At 43.1% G+C, this 22319-nt stretch overlaps 1 protein-coding gene across 2 annotated transcripts in view; it reads right to left on the bottom strand.

Moving 5' to 3' along the window:
- Window positions 1-13204: 13204 nt before the first annotated feature.
- Window positions 13205-22319, bottom strand: part of GATA6 (GATA binding protein 6) — a 31246-nt gene continuing 22131 nt past the window's right edge. The window contains exon 8 of one of the 2 annotated variants that reach the window (XM_060028779.1): window positions 13205-14592. In XM_060028779.1, the coding sequence (XP_059884762.1) occupies window positions 14425-14592 (168 nt within the window). In that variant the 3' untranslated portion in view covers window positions 13205-14424. The remainder of the gene's footprint in view (window positions 14593-22319) is intronic. The other variant, XM_060028780.1, reaches the window with a different exon arrangement.

Below are 22319 nucleotides of genomic sequence, written 5' to 3'. Positions count from 1 at the left end.
AAAATCGTATTTGCCACTTACCCTTCCATCCCTCTTCCTTGAAAGGCCTGAAAAGGTCAAGTCCCTCGTCTGTGCTGCCAAGGGGGGTATTGCTGCTTCCTCCAGTCTGTAAGGGTTCCTTGCTCCAACATCACAGAACTCAGGAAGGATCGGGTAGCTAAATGGGTGTTATTCTTGGAAATAGGTCTCCCTATATGGACTGTCAACGCACTTTTTGGCAGACAGAAATTGGGGGAAATCCTTAATAGTGGCAGGGGTCAGAGAGAGGTTAATGAATAGGTTTGGGGAAGTAGGGAATCTTTCAAGCCACTAAAACCATCTCTTACCTGGAGAATGTCAAAAGAGGTGATAATTTGACATATTTAAATGTAAATGTCTGGTGGATTCAGACATCTGGCTGTGGGTTAAGTTAGCCAAGGTAACTGAAAACTGCCCCTCTGCGCCACAAGGGGTTCGAAACTACTGGTAATGCTCTATTTCTTAAGCTGGGTGGTGGGTACCTGGGTATCTCATTATTTTTATAATTATTCGTTAAATAGATTATATGCAACCTATATGCTCTTTTGATTGTATATTTCATTAAAGTAAAACATTTCATCTGAACTGTCTTCTCTGTTTCCATTGTCCTCTCTACCTGAAGTTAGCTGAATGCCAATTACTAGACCAGATTTGAGAGAGTATATTTTCTGTGTCTTTAGGTCTCTCCCTCTGTACTTCTTTCCTTTGTTTGGCTTCCTGTTTCCTGACCCTGCTGGAATGTGAGCAGTGAACCTTCAAGAATTTGTGAACAGGACTTGGGCCAGTCCCAGGCTTTGTGTGTTCAGGACAGAGGCTGGGCCACCGGGACCCCTGCCCTCCATGCCCAAAGGGAGAGACAGACCAGGTGAGGAGAACGGAGGACTCCGTCCTGGGGGCCCGCCTACCGTGGCCTCCACCCAGGTGAGAGTCAAGAAGCTGTCGGACAGGTGACAAACTACATGGGGGGGTAACGTGGGGCAAGGGCTCTACAGAAACACCCACTCAAGGCCTCTTTAGCGCTCTTTTTCTCCCTTTTCTCACCATATAAATGCCAGCCATCCACTGTAGGGAAAGATCCAGAGTCTGGTGAAGGAGGAGCTTGCCTTTCCACTTCGCAAAAGAAGAGAAATAACCCAAAACCCTTAGCCCTTGGTTACAATCAGCTCTGTTGGAAACGTCTTCATTTACTCCACGTAAAATTAGACTTGAGACTGGTGTTGGTTAGTAACCAACCTGAAGAAGATGTGCATCTAAGGGTACAGGTGACACCAAGTCCCTACTGCAGCTATCTGTGGAGTGTCCATTACAATCACATTTAATGAGGTGACTTTTGTTTTGGGTTTTGGTTTTTTTTTTTGTCCTGCCGCGCGGCTTGTGGGATCTTAGTTCCCCAACCAGGGATCGAACCCAGGCCTCCTACAGTGGAAGCACGGGGTCCTAACCACAAGACCTTCAGGGAAGTCCCCATTACAATTACATGTAGGATGCAGTGATGGGACCCCCAGCCACAATCAAAGGAAAGAATAACTGAGAACCTATCTTCTCTGAAGAGCAGAAAGGTTGAAAGAAAGTGATTAATGGTAACTAACAATAATTTAAGGCTTGAATGAAACTAGGTGGAGAGAGTGAGCCCATCCTGGTCCAGCACAAATGATGTTGTAAGGGGGCTTCCCTGGTGGCGCAGTGGTTGACAGTCCACCTGTTGATGCAGGGGACGCGGGTTCGTGTCCCGGTCCGGGAAGATACCACATGCCGCGGAGCGGCTGGGCCCGTGAGCCATGGCCGCTGAGCCTGCACGTCCGGAGCCTGTGCTCCGCAGCGGGAGAGGCCACAACAGTGAGAGGCCCGCGTACCGCAAAAAAAAAAAAAAAAAAAGGTTGTCAGCCCTTGTGCTCAGTCTGCCAGAGGGCAGTGTGGGCTGGCCTCAGGGCCCCAGCGCCGTGGCACTTTCCAGGCAAGTCGGGGCTTTTCTCCAGTACCCAGAGTCCTGTTTTAGTTAGTTAGTTAGTTAGTTAGTTAGAACACTATTTACTGTTATTTCTTTCACTGATGGTATTCTAAGTCTTTTGATGTAAAGTTGTATATATATATATTTTTGTTGCCAGTGATTAGTTTTGTTTTCTTTTTAACTTTTTATTTTATATGGGAGTATAGCCGATTAAGAATGTTGTGATAATTTCAGGTGCACAGCAAAGGGATTCAGCCGTACATATACATGTATCCATTCTCCCCCATAAAGTTGTATTTTAAGTAATTTTTTTTCAATATACGAACCTTTCGAGGCCTTGGGGAGAGAGTGACAGTGATTAAAAGCCAGGATTAACTAACTCAAAGATGTTGACTCCAACCCTGGGATGGCAATCTCCACTCTGATGCCTCCCAAAATTGTTCTCAACTGAAGGTTCTATTTTTAATTACTTACATTGATAAGGTACTTGAGAAAGAAAACAGTATTTCTTGTAATGATTCATCACTTCTTCCTAGAATGGAAGAACGGCCAGTTCCTAGAAGACAGACCGTCTGTTGTAAAAGTAAAGCAACATGACTTAACCCTCCTTTTTCACATTTGACAAGCGCAGAAGGTGACCACATCCTGATGTGGGGTTCTTTTTTTTTTTAAGAGAAGGCAAACACTGACATCTCTGAAAGTGAGCATCTTGCCTCAGACCTACTAGTGGCACTGCAGGGTTCCAGAACATCAGAAAAAATCCAAGGGAAGAGAAAGGAACGCACTTTTATTTCAAGTTTACCCTGTGCCAAGTGTTATGCTTGGCAGTTCACACACAGCATTTCATTTAATTTCATGACAACCCTGTCGTGACATCCCATTACTCCCATTTTATAGGTGAGTAAACTGAGGCTCAGGGAAGTTAAATTCTATGACCAAGTTCACACAGGTGGTAAGTGGAAAAGCTTAGGTTTAAGTCCAGTTCAGTCTTCTTCCAAAGCCTTGGTTCTTTCCTATATACTTTACATATTGCTAAACTTCAAGAAAATGAATGCAAAGGGTGTGTCTACCTATAATTACCCTGGAGTCTACCTATCCCTTACCCTGGAGCTTCCACTATGAACATGTCTTTTTAATGAGACATACTTTTTAAAATATTTTTAATCGAAAAAATACCTATGGGGACTTCCCTGGTGGCTCAGTGCTTAAGAATCCACCTGCCAATGCAGGGGACACAGGTTCAAGCCCTGGTCCAGGAAGATCCTACATGCCGCGGAGCAACTAAGCCCGTGTGCCATAACTACTGAGCCTGCGCTCTAGAGCCCGCGAGCCACAACTACCGAGCCCCTGTGCCACAACTACTGAAGTCCACGTACCTAGAGCCCGTACCTAGAGCTCCGCAACAAGAAAAGCCACTGCAATGAGAAGGCTGCGCACCACAACGAAGAGTAGCCTCCACTCGCCACAACTAGAGAAAGCCTGTGCACAGCAACGAAGACCTAATGCAGCCAAAATAAATACATAAAATAAGTAAATTTATTTTTAAAAATTGCCTTAAAAAAAGAAAACAAACTTATTGTTACCAAAGGGGAAAGGAGAGGGGAGAGATTAAGAGTTTGGGATTAACAGATACACACTACTATATATAAAATAGATAAACAAGAACCTACTGTATAGGACAGGGAATTGTATTCAGTATCTTTTTTTAAAATTGTCATTTATTTGCAAATAATATAATTGTCACCATAGAAAATACAAGACAACCTAAGGATTTTTTTTTTTTTTTCTGGCTGTGTGGCATGTGGGATCTTAGTTCCCCGACCAGGGATCAAACCCATGCCCCCTGCATTGGAAGCACAACATCTTAACCACTGGACCACCAGGGAAGTCCCTCAATATCTTGTAATAACCTATAGTGGAAAAGAATCTGAAAAAGTATATATATAGGTTATAAATATACGTATATATATGTGTGTTTTATATATATATATATATATAACTGAATCACTTTGCTGTACACCTGAAACTAATACAATACTGTAAATAGACTATACTTTAATAATAAAAAAAAAAAAGAATGCAACATAGTTATCTTGCCTGAGTTTCTAGCAATAATTCAGACTCAAGGCTCCAACATCAACTCAACCTTCAGACTCGGCAGCCCCCAAAATAATCGAGTGAGCCAATTTTTTTAAATAAATATCTTTAGATAAGAAGAAAGGAAAGAGAGAAAGAAAGAAAGAGATAGATATCCACACACAGAGAAAGAGACGCATGTGTGTATATATATATATATATAAACGTACACATACGGTTCTGTTTCTCTGGAGAATCCTGAAAGATGGAGAATGAATGAATGGTGTTGTTCTAGGCTGCACACAGGAAGCAGAAAGCAATGAGTGTCTGTCTTGTGAAGGCATCACGCTAGCGCCATGCCTGGGGTTGCAAACGTTGCTCCTCCCCTCACAAAGCTGAAGTTGAGTGAGGCTTCAAGGCTGATGCCATCAGCCTTGCCATCAGGTGGTGACATTGCTCATCCTGAAGTAAGGATACTGAAGCCTGGAGTGGTTAAGTAACCAGGTCAAGCCACAGAGCTGGTATGTAGAGCCAGGATCTTAACCCAGGTTTTCACGGCTCCAAAGTCCACCGTGTCCCCATTTCATCAAGCCTCTGATTTATCTATAACATCATGAAAGTCAAAAGGGGAGGCTTCGGGAAGAACAGAGTGGGCCACAATGTCAAATGCTTGAAAGAGGTCAAGGAAGGAAGGCTGAACCGGGAGTAGCTCCTTCCACAGCCCCGATCCAAGATATAACCAGCAACCAAAGGCTTCCTACTGTCAGTTCCAAAATAAAAGAATCTCTCGCTCATTTGTAAATGAGGAGAGGCACCTTTGGGAATTTCTCTTAGAAGGACCCAACTGGAAAGTCCATCACTGTATCTAGTGGTATCAAAGAGTCAGAAACGTTCATTGTAGACTCAAGTCATTAACAAAATGTAAATGGAAGAATAGAATTTTTTTTTTAAAAAAAAGGAAGTCCTGGTAAAAGTACAAAGAATAATAAATGTGTAAGAAAGAGTAAATAGGATAAGAGTTATAGAAATGTTAAATATCGTGTAATCAAGCAGTGTGTTCCACAGGGACCAGTTAGTATTTGGCTTTATAAGTGATGGGAAATATACAGGAGGTGCTCCCAGCATGATTTTCCATGAAAAAGATGCCTTTTGTTCTCAAAATACAGGGTGCTCTGAATTAAGTAGAGTGGGTTTACAAAGTTCATTCAACTGGAGTCATCTCTCTCTCCCAGCCAGCCCAGCTACTGGTCATTGCCCAGCTGATTGGAGCCAGAGATCTCCCCTCTGCCAGATTCAACACGAGGGGAGAATGAAGAATGCAGTCTCTTATTTACAAGCTGTGAGGCCTGCAAAAACTTTGCAGAGCCTATCTCTCCATTTGGTGATAACTGATCTCCAGGGGCTCAGAAGGGGAAGCTGTTTGGGTTAGCAAGTGTAGGTGTTTGTCCCGATTTCCTGCTCTCACAATGCTTTCACTTATTCCAGCAGATGCAGCCTGATGATTCACTGGAGACCAATGGTCATTTGTGCTGCTCCCTGGAGATAACTCAGAGCTGGTGTTTGGGGATGTACGCAATCTTTGAAAAACCAGACTGGCCCAAGTCTCAGTAGCTTGTTAATTCCTAAACTGATGAATGAAGCAATGCTCAGAGTAGTAAGAAGTTGCCAGGCTCTGCCAAAGGCCAAGCTTTTGCTCACAGTGGTTGGTTCTCAAGTTTCACTCAGTGATCTCTCAGCCTAGCCCAGAGCCAAGACCATTGAGCAAGGACTCTGGAAACCCAGGTTCCATACTGATACACAGGACTTAACCTCTCAAGACTCAGTTTCCTCAGCAGGACCTCAGCAAGGTCCCTTCTATCTCTAAAGGTATACGAATCCATGATTTAAGTGAACAAGTGCACTTATGTATTTCCTTAATCAGACAACACCAAGAGCAGGGGTTTCCCACCAACATCCAATATACCGGCCGTGCAAGTAGAAACTGCATATTGCCCCAGAAAATGCAAGAGAATCAACTGAAAAAAAGATATCAAAATTCAGAATGATTCTGGGAAACAAGCTTAATATACTCAGCATACCTAACAACCAATGAGAAGAGTTATACTAACATCAAAAAGTGTAAAACACCTAGGAATAAACTTCCCTGGAAACATGCACAAGATCTACATGAAAAAAAGTTTAAAATGTTAATGAGGGACACAGAAAAATATTTAAACAAATGAAAACACACACTTCATCTTGGACAGGAAAACTTAACAAAATAAAGATATTAATTCTCCCTAAGTTAATTTAAGTTTTTAATATTATCCTAATAAAAATACCAATGGGACATTTTTTTAACTGAATGATGGTTCTAAATTTTGTATGGAAAAATAAATAAACGAAAATAGTGATCAAACTCTTATTTTTAAAAAGATTAATAAGAAGGCGCTAGCCCTCTCAATACATTGCAAAGTATGATAGTCAAAGCCATTTGATATCAAAGCTTGAATAAACAGATTATTGATACAGAAGAGAAAAATCCAGAAATAAACCCAAATATACATAAAAATTTATATTAAATATATATCCACATAAGAATTTATACAAGAATACATAGACATATGAGAATCTACATTTTTTTAATTCCCATTTTGAATTAGTGGGAGGTAAATAGATTATTCAGGAAATGACGCTGGGACAATCAGGTTGCCATTTGGAAAAACATAAGGTTGAATATATGTATACTCTACATATTACAAACGACCAAAAACAAAAATTCCAGGTGAAAACAAAATGTAAACCTTGAAAGCAAAACCACAGAAGTCTTAGAAGAAAACATGGGATTTTTAAAAATAATCTTAACAGTGGAGAAGGTTTTCCGAAATATTATACAAAATTCCAAAATCATAAAAGAAAAGATCGATAAACTGAATTACCTTTAAAAAAAGAAAAGATCATCATGATTTTTTAAAAACATAAACAAAGTCAAATGAAAAACCAGGAATAAATATCTTTAAAGTATATTTCAGACAAAGGGCTAATTTCCTTCATGCAAAGAACTTCTCAAATCAATGAGATAAATAACCCAATAGAAAACGGAAGTAAAAATATGAACAGAAATGGGCAAAGAGTTCACATAAAAGGAACTACACATGGCTCTTATCATAAGAAAAGATGTTCGATCTCAGTCACAATAAGATAAATGCAAAACAACTCTCAGAGATACAGAATTGACAAAAACCAGAATGTTGGATAACAGGCTCATTTGACTAAGGAAAAAAAGGCACTCAAAATTGCCTGTGAGAGTGCAAATAGGAAAATCCTCTAAGAGCAATTTGACAATTTCTATCAAAATTTAAAAAGTAGAGATACCCCTTGACTCAATAATGCCACTTCTAGAAACTCATCTTATAGGTATATTTGTATATGAGTGAAATGACACAGATATGGGATAATAATTGCAGCATTGCTTGAATAGCAAAAGATTGGAAACAAATGTTCTTCAGTAGGGCGCTGATTAAATAATGAACTACTCAGATATACTAAGTGAAAAAAGCAAAATGCAAAGCAATGTGTACTGTACACTACCACATGTGTTTAAAAAATATTGAATATTACTTACATATGCTTGTATATGCATGGATAGTCAATGCATATAATCAATACAAAAACTAAGAAGTTTTATCTGGGACAGGAACTGAGTAGCTAGGAAACAGGCATGAGAAGGGCAATTGTTTTTCACTGTACTCGCATTTATAACTTTTAAATTTTGTGCTATTCAAGAAATTTCAATTAACGCAAAGGCCCACAAACTGCAGATTCTTCAGCCTTACACAGGACCTGCAGGATCAAATTCTCTGGGGAAGGAGCCAGGGGCTGCAATTCTAACAAGCACTGTGTGTGATTCTCATGCAGAGAAGTTTGAGAAGCCCCAACAGAGAGCATCATTGGTAATGCAACTGGTAATGCAACTTATCAAAATAATAATAGCAACAGTGATGTAAGCAGTAATGAACACGTATTTAAAAAGATAAAGCCTAAGACACCACTGCCAAAATCTTGCACAAGTTTTCCTGAAAAAAAAATGCTCTGGCACAGCCTAGCATAGAAAGAGTTTACACCACGATGAAGTATTCCTTGTTCTCGCTGGTGTTTGGCTTCAACCACTGTTAATCATTTCACTAGCTTTTTATACTTTGCAAAATGCTTTACCCTAATCCTTTGAAATAGGTAAGAGCATAACAAGCCTTACTTGAAGTTACAGGAAAAAGAGATAAGTGAAATGTTCAAAAACAGCTCACCTCCAAATTCACTACTTTCCAGCTAACAACTATGAACCCAGCTTCCGTGTTCTAAAGAAACTTACATCTAGAAGAAACGTATACATTTACTAGGTTCCTTCAATCTAGGCATGGCTTGTGTTACAAATCACAGTTGTGTATTTCTGAGATGCTAGGGGAGAGAGAAAGGGCATAGCCCCAAGTCTCAGACAGCTCTGGCCTCCCCTCTGTGTTCTTCAATTTATTCCCCTGTAAATCAAGGTGAAAAAACAATATGGTGGAGTGATTAAGAGCATGTGCTCTGGAGCTAGAATGCCTGGGCTCAAATCCCAGCTCTGCCACTGTGTAACCCTGAGCAAGTTACTTAATTTCTCTGTGCCTCCACAGACACATCTGTAAAATGGGGATGGTACCACCTCACTCACTTGGTATGGGGATTAGATAAATCAATACATGTGCAGCACTTTGTATAGAAACTGGCACATAGTAAGTGCTAGATAAATATTTGCTATTATTATTTCAGACCAGTCTTGGCGTACTAAAGGAAAAGAATTCACAAAAATAACGGTAAACCCAGGGAAGGGGTGGAGAGACAGGGAGGAAAACTCTGTAATGGCTAAAGAGAAGACACAGAAGGCAAACAACAATGAAAAGTTGGTTGTTTCCAAGAAATAAAAAACCAACTACAAGATATTGAAGCAATGGGCCAAGCAAAGCAAAGCTGTTTTTTCCTAGTTCTGTGGACTGCTCGGCAGCCAGACGTTTCCATTTTCCTGTCTGGGTCTGTATCGCTGTATAAGTTTTATGTCAGGAGCCCCAAACCAAGCAGGTTTGGCGTTGGGGGTGGCAGCACCTCTTACCAAGCCCCTGTGCTCATAAGTATGACCAGGACTGTCACCCTCACTGTCCCCTAAGGCAACAGAAGGGCTTTGCCTCCACAGAAAAACCCGAGGTGGTGAAGGGACTGGAAGCGCTCAAAGGGAATCCCAAACCCACCAGCTTCCTTGGTCATGGACTCAGGGAGCCCAGAGCAGACCACAGACCCACCATCACTTCGTTGCATACAATCTGCACTTGGGACTCTGGGCAGCAAATGCAGATGGAAGGGACCCCTGAGACCACACTGCCTGATTTCTCCATTTTACGGTTGCTGTGGGGACTGAGGTGCAGAAAGAGGAAATGACCTGCCCCAAAGTTCAGTGATACCTAGATAATTATCTTACCACAGGGACCACTGATAACTGAAATAGAAGCCCTTCTACTAATTATGCATTATTTCATCTTTAATTGCCATATTTTAGCCACTCTTAAAATGCTCATTCTTTAAAAACAAGAAAAAGCCCACTACGTAAAATAAGTATCTCGTGAAAATAGTGACTTCAACTGTGGAACCATCTCTTCCCTGTAACAGCTGCTGAGCAGGAAAAACGGTGAAGTAGCAGCTGTCCCCCTAGTTCTCCAGGGCAGATTTGCGAGATGCTATACAGTGCTTGGAAGTGTTGTCCACTCTGACCTGAATCTCAGAGCTGCACCTCCATCAACCTAGTTTTCATTTCGAAGCTGTTTGGAACTACCAACCATAATTAATTTATCCAAAGTTCCTATGAACTTACTTAGGCTCTTAGCCTAATATCTTAACCAACCGAAAACACCACGATTCCTTTCCTCTGCAGGTCCTCACAGCCATCTCTTTGTCCCTGACACACCCTTCCTCAGAGGCCACCGCAGAGAGGTCTGCTCAGAAGCAACCGCAGCTAAAGAGTCAGCCACACAGAATCCATCCTGGGGTCTCAACTGGACAGAGCTGCAGGTACCAAATTTTTGCCCATGGACTGTGTTTTGAAAGATCTGGCCTAGCAAATTTATTTATTTATTTATTTTTAACATCTTTATTGGAGTATAATTACTTTACAATGGTGTGTTAGTTTCTGCTTTATAACAAAGTGAAACAGTTATACATATACATATGTTCCCATATCTCTTCCCTCCTGCATCTCCCTCCCTCCCACCCTCCCTATCCCACCCCTCTAGGTGGTCACAAACCACCTAGCTGATCTCCCTGTGCTCTGCGGCTGCTTCCCACTAGCTATCTATTTTACGTTTGGTAGTGTATATATGTCCATGCCACTCTCTCACTTTGTCACAGCTTACCCTTCTCCCTCCCCATATCCTCAAGTCCATGCTCTAGTAGGTCTGTGTCTTTATTCCCGTCTTACCCTTAGGTTCTTCATGACCTTTTTTTTTTTCCCTTAGATTCCATGTATATGTGTTAGCATATGGTATTTGTTTTACTCTTTCTGACTTACTTCACTCTGTATGACAGACTCTAGGTCCATCCACCTCACTACAAATAACTCAATTTCATTTCTTTTTAGCAAATTTATTAATATTTGTTTCTCCTTTTAGATAATCAAACATATCTGACGGCCCATCAGAGCTTCCAAACAACAGAAGGTAACTCGTTTTGTCACCAAACTGACTTGCTATTTCAACCCAGAAACAAAACGCATTTTAATGAGCCTGAGCTGCCTTATTCTGAATAAATGTTTGATTCCCTGCTCTGCCCTCCCGCCCTCTCTCCACACACCTTCTCAGAGTCACGGGGATCCGAAGACCCCGTGGACAATGCCGGTATATATACTGAAGCCACCACACTGCCTCGAACTGAAAGCAGCCTGGAATCCGGCAGAGCCAAAGACTTGCTGTATTGCCCTCCCGGCAGCAAAATTTATCTACAATCTGAAATTACATCAAATTTCCAAGGACTGGCGAAAACATTTCCCATGAGCAAGAAGTTAATTTATTTGCAGGGGAAAATGAATGGTTCCTCTGCTTTCCTGACCCTCCCATAGGCACCGGGAAACAACACGAAGTGACCCTGAGGAGAGACCCCAGACAGAGCCCTCACTTATGTAAGATGACCTAAAATCAACCAGGGTTGACAGAGGACATAAATTCTGCAACACACAGTAATGGGTCTGAGGAGTCTCGAAGCCAAGATCCAGACTGGACCTCTATTTAAATGTACTCCCTAGGGCTTGCCTGGTGGCGCAGTGGTTGAGAGTCCGCCTGCCGATGCAGGGGACACGGGTTCATGCCCCGGTTCGCGAAGATCCCACATGCCGCGGAGCGGCTGGACCCGTGAGCCATGGCCGCTGAGCCTGCGCGTCTGGAGCTTGTGCTCCGCAACGGGAGAGGCCACAACAGTGAGAGGCCCACGTACCGCAAAAAAAATAAAAAATAAAAAAAAATAAATGTACTCCCTAGTGAGAAATAACTTGTTTTTTTGTATGTTATTCTTTGGGGGAGGAGTGCTGAAATTGTGTATTTGGAAAAAATTATCAAACTTATGCCTTATACAATTACAGGTAAACAAGTTATTGAAAAGGCCCAGGTTAGTGGAGTTCATTGTGTTAGGACAGGCCACAAGAAGCCCTCTCCCCCTCTTTCTGCCCCTTGTAATTTATTTCACAAATTCCTTCCAATTTGTGTTCAAAAAAAAAAAAGAGGCACTTTAGAACCTAATGGCATCTTAGGATTAGAAGAAGCACTATTTGCGACCATCCCCAGAAAAAAAAAAAAAAAAGATCCTTTGGAAGACCCAATAAGAAAAATTCATTTTCCAATCAAAACATATTAACTCTAACATCTCCCAACCCACCAGAAAGCACTCAAAGTAATGAGAACCATAAGAAGAGGAAGGGGGGGAAAAATCAGTCAGTCGGGGTAATTTCCTTCTGCTGTTGACCATCCCTGTTCTGTAAAACAATCTGCCAAACTCAGACTAATATCTCTGAAGCAACCATCTCTACCACCACCTGGGCTGGTGGGGATCCCTCATTTCATTCTCCCCAGCTTTGTTCAAAAGTGCAGGTAAGCCGAGGGACATCAGACTCTCACAGGCCATAAACTTCAGATACTCCACATGGAGTAAGACATCCAAACACCCATGTGCTAAGTCAAGTCAACATTCAGTGCTGGCTATGTGCCAGGCACCATGCTAGGCACTTCACGTGGATTCTCTCACTTAATCTCATGAGTTATATGCCTTATTTTACAGATGAGGAAAATGAGAGCTGGGTAACTTGCCCAAGGTCACAGAGAGCACAGACTTGAAACCTCGTGGTCTGACTCCAGACCCTGCTTTCTTAACCTCTGTCCCAGCCCACCATAGGGTGTCAGGGTACAAGCGAGCTTCACCGACTTCCCCAGACACACACGCACACACACACACATCCCAGGCCTGAGTCTGGCTTCCAGCACCACCCCACCACAAAGGAAGACGTCCCTTCTCCTGATTCAGACTGGACGCCATAGACCGCTGTAATCAGTACATGAAAAATGAGCCACAGTTAGGGAGCCAAAATGAAACGCCATCATTTTGTGTTGTGAAACAGCCTCCCGATTTCCTGAAATCCATGCAGCAACATAGAAGAAACCAAGGGGCTGTTCAAATCATTTTATATCTTCGGCTGAATGTAAAGACTTTAACTTCAGATGAGCTTTGAGATATCACAGCACTTTGTAAAAGGGAGGAACTAGAAAGGAAATCATTCTGTTTCTGGGCCACAGAGTATTTTTCATTCAGAGGAAAAGAAACTCTGGCCTTTTTAAATGTTTTTAAGGATTGATCCTGAACAGAATGCTTATAATCACAGAAATGTCTTATAATACTGGGTCCTTTTCACTTATAAAGTTGTCCCCAATGCAAGTTGAAAGTTGATAACTCGACTCCATGTGCCAACTTCAAATGAACCAAGGTATAAAACAGCTCCAAAAGGACAATTCATTGAAAAGAAGGCCGTAAGGCAATTTGCAAACGTCACATGCACTTGCTTTATATGAATAGCTATAGCCACATACAGTATCAAAATGAAACTATAAGGGAAGGAATTCACTGTACAGAAGACAAAACAATACCCTTTTTATTTTTAAAACTCTGGTGAAATAGGTTTCCATATGACATCCCATTTTTTAAAAAATTAACGTAAACCAACCTGCCTGTGGGTTAGTCACGCTACAGAGACCTCATCATAGTGTGTACAGATGCCTAGAGTATTTACAAATGTTATCTGTTAGGTAGTAAAGTTTTTGTTGCCATTTTTCCAGCACATATTCCACAGTAAAATAAAGGGGAGATATTGGTGTTCTTGTACAAAAATTCTTAACAAATGGATAAGGCAATTTACCTGAGAGAAGATTTGTTCTTGAAATATTTCTCTTTTCACAATTGGAAATATAGAAATGGGATGTAGTTGTAAAAGAAGCATAAGAATGTCTAAGTTTACATTTTTTCTTTTAAATTATTTAAGTACCATTAAGTTAAAATGTTTACATTCATTATAAAAAATGTTGTTAAATCTTATGCAAATGATTTAACACTGATTGCTGCAACGCAAATTGCACTTTTAAAAAAAATTATTGTATACATGGAAGAAAAATATCTTTTGTTTGCTACCCTGTTTACAAATTCAGACTGACTTCAGGTCAGTCACACAATATGAACTTTGAGAAACGTCAGTCACAGTGTATGTTACAGTTACGATGCAGTCCTGCAAACCGAGTGATATTTTTGACAGGAGACCTCAAGAACCGACTCAGCCTCCAGAGGCGTGTACCAAACGAATGGTCTTCTCCACGAGCGCATGTGAAATCTGGGGGCGGAAAAGGTATGAAGAAATTCTGGAATAACCAAAACCGATCAGAAGACGCACAGGAATTGGGGCAATACACATAAAACTTTTGTTTAAAAATCTCTCTCAATATTCCTTAGCAGGCAAGGCCCCGGTTCCTAGTCCAGGTTTCTGGAAGTGGCACACTGGACATCAAATCCCCTGGCCGACCCTGGAAGTGGCCGTGGCTGGGGAGGCTGTGGGCTGCTCTGGCCCTTCTCCCGAGCCGGTCCATCGTCTCCCTGGGTCTTCAAGACAGGGCCAGGGTGCTAAAGGCTGAGCAAGCCTCACGGGAGATACATCTCTTTCAAATAAAGGCACGGAAATCCTGTGTCAGAGGAAGATGTCCAGTCGGCATCCTCAGCCCAGTCCGGACTGCTTGCCAAGAAGATCACGAAGGCGGTCCCACGGGCCCCGGCTGTGTCCTCCTCCTGTTACCCGTGGCCGCTCAGGCCAGGGCCAGGGCACACCAGGAATCCTGTCTCACCGACGACGTGACTTCGGCCGGCGAGGCCAGGCTGACGCCGATGTACAGCCCATCTTGACCTGAGTACTTGAGCTCGCTGTTCTCGGGATTAGCGCTCTCCCCTGCTCCAGACATCACTGAGGCGCCTGCCTGATGGAAGAGGGGGACGGAGAGGAGAGAGAGAAGGGGAGAGACAGTTACCAATAAATTGTCAGGCAGCTGGTCCCTGCTAGGTAAACATTCGGGGACAAGTGAGACGGTAGCACAGCTGGCAGAGCTGCTCCCTGGGCGGTATGGTGCCATTGACCTAACTCGGGCGATTTCTGCTCTTAGAAACAGCGTCCTATTCACGCCATTAACTCGTGGCAGGAACCACCAGGCAAGATGCGCAGCTGGACGCAGGTAGGAAAGGGGAACTGGAGGTGGCCTATTTGTAAAAAGTGCCAAACACTCAGATCTCCGACAGTGAAACAAACCACACCACGTAGGTCAACAGGCCTTAAGGATGCCCACACAATCTAATCACTGCAAAAGAGAAAAGGCAGAGCACGGCGCGTACACACACGCGCGCGCACACACACACACACAGCGGAACCACGAGGCTTAGCAGTTCTATCAAAGTCTGAGAAGGAAAGATACACAGTTCAGCAAGACCTGATAAATGAAATTTTTGAGCCCTGACTTCATGGAAAATTAACCCATGCATACACAGGATTTAATTCTTCCCTAAAGCACAGGCCACGTTTGAAGCAGACCATGTGATAAAGAAAATGCTAACATCCTATATCTGTCATGATCGTGGCAATCATTTCTTGAAGCAAAAGGTCACCTTTCTCTTGTTTCATTCCTTCCTTCCTTCCATCCAAATAAGAAAAGCCAAATAGCAAACATGATATAATTTAGTAAAATCAAACCAAAATAACTAAAATCATGTTTAGACTATGGTTTGAGAAAACAGTTGCATTTGACTTTTTTTCTTTTAAATCTAGCCATAATCACATACTTGTGAATCATGCTTTCTTTCCTTCTAAAAGCTCTGAAGCCCATTATTTCTTCTGAGCTTTCAGGGTTCCATTCCATAAACTACTGGACACTTGTTTTTTAACACAGGTAGAACATCTTGTACTTTTCAAAGCACTCCTTTTCTACATTCACAATCCCATTAAATCCTAAAACATCCATCTGTCTGGCCAAGTTGACGGTACATCCACTTCAGAGAAATACAGGGCACCAGACACTGAGGGAACTGAAGGGGAGGGCCCCAGACCCTCCGTGGCTCCACTCAGGAGCCTAGCAGTCAGCGTGGTCCTACCCTCTCCCAGAAAAGATCTGGTTTTCTCTCTGACCCTCACAATAGCTGTATGGGACTGAGAGGTAGGATTTTGGGAAGTGTGACCATGGAACTTCCTGTCCACCCATCCCAATTCCCTCCCAGCTGGACAGACCAAGTGTGGCCCCACCACAGGTAACGAATCCTTCCCTTTCCTAGCAAAAACGAATGTTTGTGCAAAGCCAGCAACAGTCCCTACCTCTGCCCCCAAACTTCTTTTTAAATAATACAAACTTAAAGATGTAAACCAAGGGCTTTGGGTGCCTAAAAAAGCAAATTTCACAAACTCACTGAGATGTCTAAAATTTAAAATAGATTCTTGTGAAATAGATGAAATAATCCTGTCAAACAAACTAAAGCTATGGATTTAGTTACACGTAGAAATACGGTGATTACTTTTAGCTCAGAACCTCGGCTATAAGCAAACTCAACATAGATCCAGATTTAACCCCCAAAGAAATACACAAAAGGATGCTATTCAATTACAAAAAGAGTCTTCATTTTAGAAAAGAGCTATCATACAACTAGTAGAAAGAGTGAGCTCCCTTATAAATGACTAATGTCATACCCAGCTTGGTATTATCTACCTATTCCCCAAAAAGGCACATTTGCATTTATCTGACTAAATCTGACTTCACCACAGCAAGTGCTATTTTCTGAAATGGAGGGGGTGCCTGGACTGACCCAGGAAGCAGCCCACCTCAAATGGCCAGAAATGCTGAGACAGCAGAGGGGTCTGCCGTCACCACAAGTCGCAACAAGAAACATGAGCAGGGCACCTCGGCCCCGGGGCCGAGTCATTCCCAGGTTGTGTGGGGAACTAGGACACGCACGCACTCGAAAGTAAGACCACTCAACAGTTATCGTGAGTTTATGAGTGTCTGAGACAGGGAGGTAGAACAAGAGGTCAGAGAAGGAATCGCAGAGGGGAAAGGATGCCCGGGGACAGCCACAGGCAGCCTGCACGGTAGGACCAGTACGGACTTTCAAATTCTACCCTGGTTCAGCCACCCACCTCCTGAGCTTCCTCCTTGGGAAACGGGCCCTACCTCAAGCATGTTTGTGATGATTAAGTGAGCTAATGTGTGCAGGCACGTCAGAACGCCTTGCCACGTTAAATATTCCATGAAGGGAAGCTATTGCTGTGGGTGAAGAAAGGGTGCTCAAAATTGGAAGCATGCAGGATGTGGAGAGGTCTGTTCACAAGACAAGACAGCTGAAAGGGAAGGATATTAAGCAATGAGTCAGAAAAGATTCTGTGGGAGAGAGAAACTAGAGAGTCTGACCTAGAACTTTCTGTGCCTCAGTTTCCTCACCTAGAAAATGGAAATAAAGAGGCACATATGTCAGAAGGTTGCTGCAAAAGAATTAAATGAGTGTATGTAAAGCCCTCGTGAAAGTGTCTGACAATAGTCAAGACTACACACGTATGTGCTATTGACACTATGAGAATTTTGTTATTGTAGTGAAGGAGCGTGGACCTCACTCAATCTCCCCAATGTCAGCCTTCACCAGGCAAGGTGCCGCCATCACTGGGTGGGAGCAGCCCTACGAACTCAGCCAGAGCTAAGTGAAAACCACCACAGCCATGACCTTATTCTAATCATCACTGACGGCTCTGCGCAGAGAGAAAGCAAGGTGCTCCTGCAGCCCTTCAAAAGGCTCATCGTCCTTTTTCAAATAAGCCGCATTAAAGAGACCTTAATACCCTAAACATTAGTCTTACACCTGAACAACAGTCCCGAAAGCTACTGTTGAAATACCTATTTACTGTCTTCTTTGTTCAGACAAAAACGTTAAGCTATATGGCAGGCAAACCCCAAATTACATGAGTGATGAGCTCCTGAAAAAAATATCAGCTCATTGGAAATCAAAAGCAACATTTGAGTTTGTCAGAAAAAAATACAACAAGTACTTGTGCCCAAGGTTTGAGAACCTTATTTTTAAATGGGGATATACTATTTAAACACGGAATGCTGCGATGCACAGCGTTTTTTTCTATGTCAGTCATACCTCAGTAAAAAATAACTTGAAATTTCATGTCACAATACATAATGAGACCATCACGATGAGATCAGATGGGATGGATAACGCCAGCCCCCTCATCCCTGGCTGGCGGGGTTATACCCTGGCGCACACCTTAGAAGGTAGTTAGCAAAGCCATCAAGAACTTTATACCCTACTTAGCTCTGTAATTTCACTTCTGGAAATGGATTACAAGGAAAACATTCAAAGGGACGGAAAGGCTCCCCACAGGAAGACATCCATTGCAGGGTTACTTATAATAGTGGAAACCATGGAAATAATCTAATGTCTCATAATATAAGGATGGTTTGGGAACGAAGGGATATCTGCTTAATGAACTATTATGCAAGTATTAAAAATAATAAGATCATGTAACAAAATGGAAAAAATCCTGTAATGCAATGTTAAGTGAAAAACAGCAGGATAGAAATTCTAGGTCATAATTACAACTTGCCCATGTGCATGCAAATGTATTTCAAGAGAACCCAGTGTGGGGTGGGAGACTGAGGACCACCTGGGAGGGCCCAACCAGTTAGCCACGTATACCTTCCTTCTGAATATTTTAATTGAGTGGCTTACTGCCGTCTAACTCTGGGGGAGAGGAACAGAAACATGAGGCACCAGTACTTGACAGCCAGCCTGGACAGTCATAAAGCAGCATGAAAAACAGGGGGGAATCAGAGTGGAGGGAGGATCAGATGGGCCCCCATGCACCCCTGAGGTCACCTCTGAGCCATCTGGCATAGGCTGGAACCCAGCCAGCCATGCACGTGTGCAACACAGTTCCAGGTACGTGAAAACCCCAGACACAGTACACAGATGGGTGCAACAGTATAACCTGAGGTCTTGAAATGGGCATTCTAACAGCAGAAGAAGACTAGAATTAGCACAACTCTCCTTAAGAAACCTGGCTTGTCACATTGTCATCTTAAGTGCCTTCCCTTCACTGGGGATATTCAAGAGCTACCTCTCAAGAATCAGTTCAATCTGGGGGGAAAAAATTATTAGGACCCTGGACCCAGTACACACACACACACACACACACACACACACACACACACACCCCAATATAAATGCCAATTGGTTAAGGTTTTCCCACGTCTACTTAAATCCCTGAAAGGATCAGATCGCAGACATCTCAACACGGCCAGAGCAGGCACGTCACTAACCCCAAACCAGCCTAATCCCCCGAAAGTTCCTGAACAACAGTAGAGGAGAGTGCGCCGGACGCCCACAGCCGAGCCATCCTTCCTTCTTTGGGAGGCAGCTCCGCCGGGCGAGGTCCTGGCTCTTTCTCTGATCAAAGTGCAAGACGAGGGTGGAGCAGAAATCTGTTCTGTGTTATCACTCCCAGCTTATCGGCCTCCACCCTCCCACTGACGACTGAAAATCGGGGCACTTCCTGTTGAAAGAATGTGTTATCAGCCCCGACCCAGGCCGGGCTTAGCACTGCAAGCAGGCCCGGTCAGGTGGGGGACCCACAGCCACTGGCCGGACGCCCCCCCCCCCCGCCTAAAGGAATAAATGACTTCAGGGACAAGTCGCGGCTGCAGACCTGGACGTGGAAAATCTCCACTGGCCCGTGAGGCAGCACAGTGATCTTTGGATCACCCAGATGGTTTTGCTGTGAAAATAAGCCTTCGCTCATTTTCGGACACGTATCTAGATGTCAAGGGTTTCTGACTTGCTGAGCTCCTCTAGCCGATGCCCAGCAGTATCTGGCTCACAGTGGGCTCGCCAGCCATGAGCCTTGTCACGTCCCATTACAGGCAGGCCCAGAGACAGCCTCCCACAATACCCACGAAGCAGCTCTGGAAAGTGACACGTCAGAGCAAAGGGAAACCTTAAAGGACACAGCCTTTCCAGAAGAATTACGGAGGTTCTCTGGCTTGTGAATTATAAACAGGAATTTCATTTTTGAGGAAGAAAACCAAAAAGGAGTCCGCTGGGGTGTGCTCTGTCTGCCTGCCATGCTATAATCTCTCCTAACGCTGCCTCACAATCTGGAGAAACAAACCTGGCACGCCCGGCAGGCTGGGGGGTGCGCGATCATTCCCAGAGCACAGGATTTTGAAGATGATCACACTGCCTCCTCAGTTTGGATTCGGGCTGTCAGCTTCCACGGCCTCTGGTCTGTCCTTCCTACACATCTAAGCAAGTTGTGGTTACAGCTTTTCCTTGTGTGAGGGGAAGCCAGCCACCCCTCACTGCCAAAGCTCTCTTCTCTGCTTTCGTCACCTCTAGGTTAGACTCTGGTGTTTGATGGCATCCTTCCTCAAAAGAAAAATTAAAAACTCTGTCTAAGTTCCTAACAAAGGAGAAACACTTTCAGATAAACCTTAACTTCCACTCTAAAAACCAAGTTCATTTCAGTTTGGATGGAGGGAACAGGACCAGACACAAAAGTGCCCCAATAGTTGAGGAGGTAACGCTAGGAAGATACACAAACACACACGGGTTCTGTCTCCACCAGGACACGTGAAAACCATCAATCACAACAAAACCCTCTAAGTCTCCCACAAGGGCTCAAGAAAGCTCAAGAAGGGAGAGTCACGGTCACCTCAGCCGATGACCCAACTCAGTGTTTAGCAGAATCGTTTATTTTTTTGTAATTTAGCAAACAAATTCCTTACTGAGGAGAGCTCACTGGCTGTCCCCTTGACCCCTCGTGCCCCTTCTGGGCCTGAGCTGGCAGGGTTATATCCACAGCCAGGATGCTTCTCTTTTCAAGGAGGGAAAGAATTATTCTACACACACTCTACTCTGGACAAAGGAGCAAACTGTTTTATGCATCTGTACATACACACAGCAAGCATGTTGTGATAAAGAAAGGCATGGCCCCAAGTTTATAAGTACTCTGGGATTATCAGCAAAACACTGATGTACAAATAGAAATTGCAAGAAGAAGGGTTTGTCCCACAACTTGAAGTCACTGGCCTACTAAAGAAAAAGTTTATCTTTGGAAATGAATCAACATGGACGGCTTTATTCTAGTCAAATTCAGTGGTGAAAGATCCAGAGGTGAGATTTAAAACCTGATGGATTAGGATCTTATGAAAGACGGGCTTTTGAGGAGCTCAGATGAGCGTCTTCCTCTGGCCATATCTACTAGACAAAGCAGACCTCGGTCCGAGCACCAAGCAGCATTCACAAGAAGGCATTATGAAAGTGCTAAGAATTGTAACGAGTGAAAAATTGTTGCTATCAGGGAGATAAAAGTATTTAAACATGGTTCCTTTGTGAACACAATAGCTTTACATCTCTAAATTCACCCCATTAAGAAAGGGAATGACATTTATGTCTAATGTCTTGGGATGGAAAAAATTCCATGCAAATAAAGCACATCGCTATTAACTTCCAAGGTCATATTTAAATAGTGCTATTCTTCTTGAGCTTCAAAGTGGTCTGCAGGCATCTCCCACTTACGCTACACTACACTCCTAAGGACCAGATGGTAGGAATTACTCTTCCCCTTTAGGAGAAGGAGGAAAACCTTGGCAGTTTGCTATAGTCACACACAGAGCTGGAGCTAGCGCTTGGTTGCCTGACTGCTTCCTTCCAGCTGCTAATCCGTGAACCCCCAGGATAAACTTCAGACCATATTCAGGCTTCATCATGAATGAAGCGACTAAACATAAGGAGAGCTTTAAATTAAAAGTATTTCGCGTTTAATAGGATAAAAATATGATTCTGGAGCGTGTGCACCAGCTCTGGTGAAACCATGCCATGCTAACAACTACCAAAAGGGGCAGTACACCAAGTAAATTATCATTTAAATATCATCAGAGGGCTTCCCTGGTGGCACAGTGGTTGAGAGTCCGCCTGCCGATGCAGGGGACACGGGTTCATGCCCCGGTCCGGGAAGATCCCACATGCCGTGGACAGGCTGGGCCCGTGAGCCATGGCCGCTGAGCCTGCGCGTCCGGAGCCTGTGCTCCGCAACGGGAGAGGCCACAACAATGAGAGGCCCGCGTACCGCAAAAAATATATAAATAAATAAATAAATAAATATCATCAGATAATGACTTGGAATTGTTCACTCAAAAGACTCCAATGTGACATTGAAATCAATACCTGTTATTTGTTCAAAGCTTTCTTAAAATCTGAGGTCAATAAAATAATTTCTTTTTGCTCTGGCTCACAAACTCTTTTGAGTACTGGCCCTGATATGACAGGTAGCTGAATCACGAATGATCACATATGTCAACACCTACCTTTGGAGGTACTTTTTTTAATTATTAAAGTTTCAGAGAAAATTAACAAATAGGTCTAAACACAGAGTTAACAGATTGTATTTAATTCATATCCATTAGATCTTCATATTGCTAGTAACTCTTTTGGCAGACACCCATGAAATGCATAATAAATTACTTTTTGTTCCAGTAAAGGAATTCATTTTCTTCGAAGATTCATTTAGCAATAACATTTCAGAGTATCCTAAGCCAGCTTTCTTAAATTTGGCCGTGTTTTCCGTAACATTATTTCATGTTTTGTGACAATTTTTGTATATTCTTATAGAGGC

This window comes from Delphinus delphis, chromosome 13, assembly GCF_949987515.2.
Source record: "Delphinus delphis chromosome 13, mDelDel1.2, whole genome shotgun sequence".
NCBI classification, from domain to species: domain Eukaryota; kingdom Metazoa; phylum Chordata; class Mammalia; order Artiodactyla; family Delphinidae; genus Delphinus; species Delphinus delphis.
The sequence above is the reverse complement of the archived record's forward strand: the minus strand, read 5'-3'. Positions and strand labels throughout refer to the sequence as shown.